Below are 11,518 nucleotides of genomic sequence, written 5' to 3'. Positions count from 1 at the left end.
TGTTTATGTAGAATGGTAGACAGTGAGGACCATAATTGAGCTTAACCAAGAAGGATTACCATTAGGCATTTAGGCCCTACTCCTGTCTGTACGAAGAAATCTTTGGGCTGGAGTACAATGGCCCATTTATTAAACTTGTTTAAGGAAGGGTTCGTTCAAATTCTCGTGACCATAGCGTCATTGCGGCTGGGGTTCCACATAAATTTTAGGCACACCGCAATATTAAGAACGGAGTACGGAGTACTACGGAGTACTTCTCAAACTTAAATCCCCTTCATAAATACTCTTCGGTAACAACTAACAAATGAGTTTCAGACTTTCCGGTTTCAACTTACTCCATATTTTTGTTAGTACACGAACTAGCTTAGGGCCCGTGCAATGCATGGCTACTACTAAAATAATTTATTATTTTAATAGTAACTAAAAGGCTTGTGATATTAGAAAAACATGAAAGTAAAAATGATATAAAAAAAATATAAATTCAAAGTTGTGTAAAAAATATTCAAATGAACTAAATTTGCATATTACTATACAAAGTTAAAAACTATCGTCGTTTACTTGTATGTATAACGATCTAACAACGTTAACCAAACCCGAATTACTCAAGACTAATTTTTGAAAAAACCCGAGCATAACCGAGTTAGTCAAATACAACATATTTTGAATTGAGTAAAATGTTGATAAATAAACTTATATGTTAGTCTACTTACCATGTATTATTATTTTAATTAACATTCTTACTTACCAGTTACCATGTATTATATTATTAATAGTAGACTAACACTAGAAGTTCATTTATCAATATTTTTTATATTTCTTATCATATTAAAAAGTTATAATAATACATAAATAAAATTATATCATAAAGGAAAAAATAATATTGATTTAGCTTTCCTCCAATAATATATTATGCAGTACACATCTATGGTAATTAAAATATATTTTTTATCTTAGTTTCCTAAAAAAACGTAATGTAATTTATTTATTTTAAAGTAAAAAAAATAAAAAAACATTTTGGCGGGAAAAAATCGCACCAGGAAATGACACGTGTCATTCCTGGTGTCTCTTTTAGTATATAGTAATAGATCCTTTTTATGTTTCATTTTTGGTGGTAGTCCCTCCGTCCGTAAAAAAAAACTGCCCTATTTAATTTTTCACAGTATCTAAAACATGACTTAAAACATAAGTGTTTTTAATTCACAAATTCTTATTTACATGGGGTGTACGATAAATATTGTACACCAAAGTTAAAGTTGACGTAAAATGCTTAAAAGTTACTCTTATATATATATATATATGTAAAAGTTATCTATTTTTTAGTAATAAATTTTTTCATTTTATTAAAAATTATTTCTTCAAAATCACTAATAACGTATATAACATTAATAATTTAACACTTTAAAATGTTTATCTTTTAACTTTTTTCTAATAATATAAAAGTTAAAGAAACCTGAGTAAAAGTTAAAAAAAATTGGTTAAAAGTTATGTTGGTGCACAATAAATTTATTGTACACCTTGTGCATACAAGACCTTTTGTTTTTAATTTTACGTGTAAAAATTATAAAAAGTTTATATTCCAAAAATATATATTGAAACAAATCTAACAATATTGCGTGACTATATATATTTTTTTTGGCTAATGAGAATTCATGATCAAAATTTTTAAAGTTTGACCTAAAAATTGCAATAGGACAATCTTTTAGGGACGAAGTTAGTAGGACGTTGCCTCAGGGTCGTCTCCGGCAATTTGGAGGCCCTGTGCTAAAATACAGATATTGGACCCCTCTAAATTTTTACGGGCAATTATTTAATGTAAAACACATAATTATTACAGAGTATATTAATATTTTTTTATGTATAAAAAACATAGAGTCAAATTAATAATATGGTTTGACGGGGTAGGAGAAGAATCGAACCCTAGTCTTGGTTACCACACTTATGATTCCTTACCAATTAGGACAAAGATCACATAATGCATAACAAAGCAACTGTTAAATATATAATATTTGTTCTTGGGGGTTTAACTAACATAATTTCTTTTTAGGGACCCAAAATTTTGTGGCCCGGTGCTGAAGGTCCGCCTGGACCTCCCTTTAGCCGGCCCTGCGTTGCCTACTTGCTTGAACCATGTGTTACCTGCCTTACTACATCAATTGCCTTAACTATGAAGCGCAAAAGTGACTTATCCTAAACAGTTTTACGAGAGGGCCAATAGAAAAAATACGCTAAGGAATATTGTCTGGGTCGTAATTAAAAAAATACGCTAAGGAATTTTCCGACAGGGGCTGGGTCCACCCCAAACCAAAGGAAAGATCCGCCATTGGCGCAAACAGTTGGGTTTACCTACAGAAAAAAGCACACCCAATGATGATGAACGGCGGTTCTAGTAGACATGGAACATCACCGGAAATAACAAGAGTAAACTATACTTCGTATATTTTTGTTTATACTGGAGCAATGGAGAATGCCTTTCTATACCGATCATGGGTTGTTACTTGTTTGTTTGAGCTGATTAAGATAGATAAACTTTCACCCTTTTGTACACTCGAAGACTAAGATAGCCAATTGGTATTAATAAAACTCGCAAAATTTGGTATAGAGAAGGTACATTGTGATCCCTTACTCTGTTAAGGGAGCAATATTCATAGAAGGCGGTTTTCGCCTGCTGTACAAAATGTTAGTATAGTAGTAATTTTTCGTTGCATAATAAACTCTATGAAATCCGTTGTTATTATTTCTCCTTCCGTTTCCTTGACCGAGGATTTTACCGTCCCAGAAATAAATCTCCTCCAAAAAAATTGCAGTTTGCACCCCCAAAAAAGACCAATTCATATTTACTTAGCCATGAAAACCTCAAGATAAGAGTCCTGTTTCCAAGTCCTCAGTTTCCTCTGCTACTTGTGTTAACTCCTCAGACCTCTTTGCCTGATGTCTCCAATCCGTTGTGATCAATGTATATATCATCATGCACATACAAGCGGCTTGAGCTGCTGCGAGCCCAAACCACAGACCGATAAATCCAACCTTGACCCAAAATGCCATAGCAACTGCTACAGGTAAGCCAACCAAGTAGAACGCCACAAAGTTAATTTTTGCACCTATTTTAGTCCTTGCTGAACCTGTCAAAACCCCGCAGGCAGCTGTCTGTGGACAGTTTCCGATCTCACAAAACCCCAGAACAGGAAGTGCTACTGAAATTAAAGACAGAATTTCTGGCTCTGAAGTGTACATCTTCCCCCAGACTGATCTCACTACTATAGTGAGTCCGAAAGCTGTCACACCCATAGTTAAGCCTGAAACTAACCCAAGGACAGCCAATCGTTGAGCCTTATTGGGCTGACTTGCTCCTAGCTCATGTCCTATACGCGTTGATAGGCCCATGCTGAGCGCGTGTGGGAACACATACAGAAGCCCCGTTGTTTGTATGAGTATCCCCATTGCCGCCACACTGGCTTTGGGATTTTGTAACAACCCACAGAGGAAGAGCATGATTTCATACCACCACCATTCCAAACATACTGATAACACACTTGGTAATGCTAAATTTAGCACCATTTTCCAACCTTGAAACGGAGAGAAAATAGTTAGACCGTGCCATGGCTTGAGCTCCATGTTCGAACATAGGAGGTAAATGAGAATACTGATGTCCAAATTTATAGTGTTGCACGCTGATCCTAATGCAACACCCTTAACACCTAACTTGAGATATATGACGAAAAAGTAGTTGATTGGAAGGTGAAAGAATAGGCATATTGAAGTAGCAATAGTTAACGGTTTTGTAATGCATTGTGTCCTTAGGAAGGACCTTAAAGGGTGGAGATGAACCTGAGCAATAAGCTCAGGGATGGAGAATCGCAAGTAGAGTTTGGCAACATCAATAATATCTCTGTCTTGGCCAAGAAACAAGAGGATTGGTTCCATGTTGAGCCAAAGGAAAGAGATGAAAATCGCGGTAAGGAGGAGCAAGCAAAGAGTTCTTTGAAATGTTTGGCTAATAACTGACATTTTCTTTGCCCCAAAAGCTTGGCAACAGATAGGTTCCATTCCCATGCTCATGCCTTTTATCACTGAAAATCCGGTAATATTAGCAAAGCTGATTGCTAGAGCTCCTCCTGCTAGCGGTGCGTCTCCTAGATGACCGAGAAATAGCATGGAGATGACAGATTTTGAGTGGAGCAACAATGTCATTGTTGTTACTGGACATACAATCTTCCCAAGTGATCTCAGATCCTCTGCTAACTGCATCAATTTACATATAACCATGTTAGTTCGAGCACATATATAATGATATACGTACTACTTCGTATCTTATACCAAGTTTAATATTACTGCTTCGTAAATTGTAATGGTGAATACACAAAATGCAGACTAATGTGAAATTCTTTTTATTCTCAATTTATTTATCACGCTATTCTCGTTATTTTCAACGCCATTTATATTGTCCGCCATCTAAATTACGACTAAACTATACAAACATGCATAATATAGTTCATAATGCAAAATTAGTCCGTCTAGCCGTCTACAAGACAATCAACTACACTTCTCAATGCAAGATTTTATCTTAAGTATTACAACTCCTCTTGACGTTCAAATTTCATAATTTTAAGAATATTAATAATCTTAATTATTGACCAAAAGAATGTTAAAGCAAATTGTTAAGACTTAAGCTAGATAGGTGTGGGTCACATGCATGAGATCCTATTTGCCACAACTTTTCATTGTTTCTTGTACTCGACGATGTGATGCTTACGTGTACATTATTAGATTTTCAATTAACCATTCTATTTTATTCTAGAATATTGCTTAAAATTTACCCCATGTCTTCAAAAGTCAAGTGTACAAATTTACTAACATAGGATTTTATCGATTCTTGCACGTGCTTTTAGGCTAAGTGACATCACCCGCTTAATCATCTTCACTATATATGTTCATTTATCATTCACTTTTCATTTAGCTTATGTCGATTGGTTAGCGGTTTGACAACTAATACGCGTGAGTTAAAAATTTAGCATAACTTTTATCAAAAGGTATTACGCGTATAAGGTGTATAATTTATTCATTATACACTAAGATAACATTTATATAGCTTTTTGTAACTTTAATTTAGTTTTTTATAACTTTTATGTTATAAAAAAAGAGTATTTTAAAGGATTAAATAATTAATTTTATACATTATTAGTGATTTTGAAGAAATAATTTTTATTAAAATGAAAAAATTTATCACTAAAAAAATAAATAATTTTTACATATATAAAGGTAACTTTTAAGCATTTTAAGTCAACTTTACTCCGGTTTACAATAAATTAAATAAGAATTTGTGAACTTTTTTTCCCTAGAAAAGCTCTGTTGTGCATGCGGTATATAATAAATTTATTATAAAGTGGGTAATTTTTACCTAATTTCTGATATTTTTTTTTCATATTTTGATTATCGTTGTATATTATGGAGTATAAAATAATATTTGATGGATAAACTTCTTAAAAGATTACACGGTTACCTTTATACACTGTCAATAATTTGAAAGTAAGATGAAAAAAAATTATCACTAAAAAATGAGTAACTTTTACGTATGTCGGGGTAACGGTAAACATTTGAGTTAACTTTAAATATATTGGTCTGTACACCAACTTTATACAAGATTTTGTGTTTTCTCTATACCTTCTCTCTTACCTAATGTTGTAACGGAAGCAAAGAAAGATTAAATAAAGTAAATAAAGAACACATAGATTTAACATGGTTCACTAACCAATGTGTTAGCTGCGTCCATAGATAGAGGGGAGGAAATTTTTATTGATCTTGAGGAGTACAGATTACAGAATACAACTAAGTTATGACCTAGAGAGTTTATATAGTACTCTCTAAACGGATGTGGAAAAGCCCAAAAATAAGGCCAAAACACCTAGTATGTGAGATCCCCGTGTTGAGGCGTTGCAATAAGAGGTTGGACCGATTTAATGCATTATTTTAACACCTAGTATGGAGTATGTCCTATCCAAAATCTATTGTGGTCTTATCTTTACCAAATTGGAAAATTATATTTCAATTTTTTATAAAAGACCACCAGGTTATTTAATTTCAAAGCCATTTTATTTGTCTTTTACCAACTAGTACATTATTAAGTAGTCTGAAAGTTCCTATCAAAAAAAAAAAAAAAAAAAGTAGTCTGAAAGTTATGACGATCTAATATACACTAGCTTTGTAGAGTGAGGAAGTATTTTCGGATATCAGATATGTGCTTGCAAATACATATCATAGCAAAAGACAAAATAGGAAAAATGACAAAAAAGAAATTAAAGGTACTTTTTAAAACAAAAATGATACATTTTTTTACAAAATGGTACTACTTTTTATAGAATGATACTTTTTTTTACAAAATGGTACTTTCTATTTTGTCTTTTAACTATTTGTCTTTTAGCTAATATGTGTGTTTCCACACATATTTGATATGCGAAAAAACAACCTCGGACTTTGTGGAGTGCTTAGTTTTCTAACTTGTTAAGGCATAAAGATTTATTCAATTAAATGACCGTAATTTTAAATTTGAACTATTTGACCACTAAATTAATTAGTTGTCCCATCAAATTATTAACATGTTAGCTTTAGCAAACCATTAAGTATAATATCTGCCATTGATGTACTTTTCAAGAACACTTAGTATTGATATAATATATTATCAACTAACTAATATTGCTAATGGGGAGAAATATAGAAATTCGATGCCTAAACTCTTGCTTGAAAAGGGGTGGGGAAAGGGAAATTTATGTGTACGGATGTAAATATATAATGGTGTTCTTTTCTTATTCTCTAATGATGGTGCAGTGGGCGGCTCTTTTTGGGTTCTACAACTTCTTTTGAAGTTGCTTCTTCGCCTCTATGTGTTGTATATGAGTCACAAATGGTCAATGTGGTAGATAGGAGTCGATCACAGGTCAAGGCCCCTATCTTTCTTGTTCTTACTTTTAACTACCCTTTTCAACCATCGGATTAAAGATTTTCTTGCAATTTATAAATGAACACTCGAAAAAAATAAACACATGGAAGTATAAATGAATCCTATTATGAAGTACACACTCAAAACTCAAAATTTTAACACGATCCTTTAAATTTTTAGCATGAAACAACATTTTAACTAAGCCCGTATTAAAAGAAAGTTCCAATTTAATTCATCTCATCAAGCAACAGGCCACTAGGCCAGCACCCTCCACTACTTCACCCATGCTCATCACTCATGTATAGCTAATTACCTACTTGGTCCTATCGAGAAATTACAAAACTGCCCATGGGCAATATGACAAATTTGATTTCAGTTGCTAAACGCATGGTTAGAATGGGATTACTTGTTAATTAAAGGGAAAAATCTCTTAGGTTTTGTAATACCAAACTTCAACTATTTAAACTTCATTACCAATAAGAAACATTCTAAAAAGTTTGCAAACTATATATTGAGTTAATTTTTTTTTTTTTTGTGTGTGTGTTAACACCCGGTTCTCCCTTAGGGATAATCCGGATTCGGGGCGAGTTCTGAGTGGTTAGGTTCCAGTCCCCTCCCAATTGTTGTTGCGGGGGATCGAACACGGGTTCTCCCTACCAAGTTCAGCCCCAATCACCACTGAACCAACAAGCAATTGGTAAATTGAGTTAAATTTATGATTATGTTTTTCCTTGTGTATAATTATCGTTGTTGTTCAAAATGAAGTATATAAATATTGCAAATAGTGAGGATTATATGAACTGAGGGAGTAATATTTAAGGTTAAAGGGGTACAGTAACAAAAGTACGTGTTAATAAAATGAAGAGAATCGGTTCCTTAATTTAGACAATAGTATGAAAATTAAAAAGTTAAGTAAGTAGGTTACACCTTTTTGTGGGTTGAAATCAATCAATTAATGCTACTAATGAAGATTCTTAGTCTAATATTGAAGGGAATATCAGAGGACTACTCCACTCTAAAAAAAGGACTGACCCATCTTATTGTCTACTAAATTTGGTACCTAAATTCTTTTTTTAATTTTGGACTAAAGGCAAACACCGTTAGCTGTCTCCTACTGAGACGGAGCGTTTAGCCCAAAAGTTCAACATCACCAAATGTAGCGCAACTTGAAAAAAACCAAGGGAAAGCTTTTTACGCTACGGTATGATATTCATGATTTGCGATCAAATCTCATTGGTTACACGATAAAGATAAATGAATTTTCAAGAGTGGGGGTTAAAATGTTAAATTGATAAAAGTTATTCAAAAGGGAGACGCAAAGGATGCTATTATGGCTCTTGGTATGGGTAAAGAGAATGATATAGAGTAAGACTCCCTATGTCCCTTAATACTCGACTTGTTTTGACCGGACACGTTTGTCAATGCACAACTTTGACCACCAATTTCTTTAACCACATACTATAAAAACTTATAAAAATATTAATATTTTGAAAATATATATTAAGATGAAACCAACAATATATTATATACTAACTTTTGTTTTCATATACTAGAAATAAAATAGGATGAAAGTAAATGATGTAAATAGTGCAAAAAGTCAAAACAAATCGAGTATTAAGGGACGGAGGGGAGTATTAAATTTTATCGCAAAAGGTCAACCTGATCAAAGGTAGCGCAACTTGAAAAAATCAGGGAAAGCTTTTTACACTATGGTATGATACTCAAGATTTACGATCAAAAACTAATTAGCCATTACAACATTAAAATAAATAAACTTTCAAGAGTTTGTAATTATTGAAAAAAATACTCCTAAATAGACACAAAGGATGTCATGACAACTTAAAAGGGAAACATGGTAAATAGAGTTGGTTTAGGTACTCCGTAAATGATACGGAGTAATAACGTGTGTTTCATTGATTAGTAGATTGATGTTTATTTCAACATAGATAGATTTTGGGAAAACTTTAATGGTCAAACCCAAGGAAGATTTTCATCAAATTCTTAAGAAACCCTAAGTTTTATATCTCGTAATTAGATTCATATAATAAAGTCATTAATATTATGAAACAATTGACTATCCTTTCACTTATTGCGTACATAAATAGTAACAATTAAAAAAAAAAAAAAAAAAAGGTTGTTAATTACCTCGCTCAATGGGAGACGATGGAGGATACCATGAAAATGTGGTTGGTTGCTGCTAACATTGTCACATTCTTGCTTTTCTTCTATACCAGTTCGGATCAACGGGTTACTATCGGTAATTGCCCCAGATTCATTCGCGGGGCACATAGCTTCTCGGGTTATATACTGTGTTGTCGTCTTTGTTATTATTATTATTGTTGTTGTACGGGCTACAATGAAAATCACAGTTCCGTGGCACGGACTGAACTAAAAGAGATTTTCCTAATAACAGGAGAATAATGAGAAATTTTAATACAGGGGAAGAACAGGGGATATGAAATTCTTCAATTTTGAAGAATGCCAAAATCAATATTTAAAATTTGGTTAAATAAGAGAAAAAGAAAATACTAGAGACTAGAGAGGAGTTACAATTATGTGGTTACATATGCCATACTATTATGTCTGTATTTTTGTAGTCAAAGAAATGACATAAATGAGAGATTTTGTTTCCAAGATTGTATGGGGTTAATTATGGTGGGAGATTAATACAAACCTTAGCACGAGTCGAAAGTATCCAGTTTTCTTGGTCATGCGCGATTTTATTATAGGGAACGAAGAAGATGGAGTGATGGTGTTATGAGTACGCTTTTATGAGCTCAATTACGGTATTATTTGGTATAAATGTTGCTAAGTTTGCAACCCATGTAAGGTTATCAGAAAATATTGGGGCGAAAAGAAGTAAGAGAGGAGAAACTTTGGTTTAACGAAAGAGAGATAGATTGAGAATTGGACTCCTACAAAATTATAAGGTGGGACTAACACTTGAAACTACTACTGGTATTCGTTGCAGCAAACGAAGGTTTCAACCTATGTATAAATAATAAGTATTTGTTGCTTTTATAAAAAGTTTATATACCAAGGTTCCACTTTTTTTTTACATATAATAAGGAAATGCAAATCAGAAGTGTTGCTATGTAAAATTGTAAACAACGGCCCTAACTCATCTTTACGAACGATGGTTGTGAGGGGTCGAAAAATAGGACGAGCGTGCTCAACCGAAGAAAATAGTCCGAACGACTTTTTTCTCAGGATGTGGCAATCATATTAAATAAAATCGGAATTAACGGTGGGCGTTAGCCTCTTTTTACTAGTCTTTCGGAGTCGCCATTCAGTTTTACAACTACAATGAAGAAAACTAATACCAAAAAAGATATGAAGAGATTCGGCCACCTCCTACATATTTGATACCTTCACCTACAAAAAAACTTGTAACACCAAAACCATTAGGAATTCCATCAATTATTCGTCTATCAAAAAAAGAAACTAGTTCAGACAAACTTCTTATACCCTTAATTAAGAATGTTGAATAAAAAGCATCTATATAACCACGGTTAGCAGACCAATTGTATATAATAGTTATACAATTGATTTACTTAATCCACACCCGTGTTCTAACTCTTTCTTAGACAATATCGAATTGAACCACCATTTTTTCATAGAGCTTTCTTGCCCCCTATTCGCATGAAAATAAAATTGATGAATAGTCATTCGATGAAAATAAATTTGAACATTTCCTGCCCGAATAAGCATCTAGATCCAATCACTCAGATTATTATTATTAACAAAAAATGAGTTGCAATTGCTGTGGCTTGTCAATAATAATATATAATTTTTAAAAAATCAAAATAAATTTTCTATTTTTTCATTCAATTCTATTTGAATTTATTTAGAAATTTTTAGTTCTAACTGACAAAATCCGGTTATCATGATATGCCCGAAGGGCAAGTATATTTGATTCACAATGGCCATAGGCTCCCTTGTGATCCCTATTATGGAGATCACTCAACGTAGATCTAGCGAAGTAGAGATTGAGAGTTCGGGGGACGTTTACTACTACGGGGAGTGCCCAACATTAGCCCACGCGTTACTAGTTTAATGCGACGACGAAAGGGACATGGGTTAGACCACATTATTAATCTGAGTTGGTTTTAATGCACATATATTAACTAACTATCGTCAAAATAGTGTTTTAAGTTAATTAACGGTGCATAGCAGTAACAGTTAGTCATGATCAATACAGTAGATTCATATGAGTAGTTTTATAGAGGTGATGAAAGCAATAAAAATGTAGATTTCAGGTTACAGCATAGCGTAGGCCGTAGGCTATACTGCGGTTCTTAGGAACACTAACCACCTGTCTCTACTAGCCTTCCTTTTCTGCTTCGAACTTCTCGGTAACTGATTGGCTGTGTGATGGGATTCTTCCAGAGTTTAGGCTTAGGATTTGGCCACAACTTCGGTAGGATTCAGGCTGGGCTGAGCGATTACGCGGGTAGAGTCTGCTTAACATCGTGTTAATGTGGCAGACCGGTAACGAACACGGGATAGAATACAGCTTCGTTTAATACTCAAGCTTGGGGTATATGGTGGTAACTTGATGGTAATTCGTAGCATTTGGTGGTAATT

The 11,518-nt window shown here is 33.5% G+C and overlaps 1 protein-coding gene across 1 annotated transcript; it reads right to left on the bottom strand.

Annotated features, from left to right (window-relative positions):
* Positions 1-2,373: 2,373 nt before the first annotated feature.
* Positions 2,374-9,916, bottom strand: LOC110799426 (protein DETOXIFICATION 53). Its single transcript, XM_022004696.2, has 3 exons — positions 9,606-9,916; positions 9,077-9,334; positions 2,374-4,239 (listed from the first exon to the last, which is right to left on the bottom strand). The coding sequence occupies exons 2-3, from the start codon at positions 9,218-9,220 to the stop codon at positions 2,854-2,856; spliced, it is 1,530 nt and encodes a 509-aa protein (XP_021860388.1). The 5' UTR covers positions 9,221-9,334; positions 9,606-9,916; the 3' UTR covers positions 2,374-2,853.
* Positions 9,917-11,518: the final 1,602 nt, after the last annotated feature.

The sequence above is a fragment of the Spinacia oleracea genome, chromosome 5, assembly GCF_020520425.1.
Source record: "Spinacia oleracea cultivar Varoflay chromosome 5, BTI_SOV_V1, whole genome shotgun sequence".
Taxonomy (NCBI): domain Eukaryota; kingdom Viridiplantae; phylum Streptophyta; class Magnoliopsida; order Caryophyllales; family Amaranthaceae; genus Spinacia; species Spinacia oleracea.
This window is presented reverse-complemented; position numbering and strand designations above follow the sequence as displayed.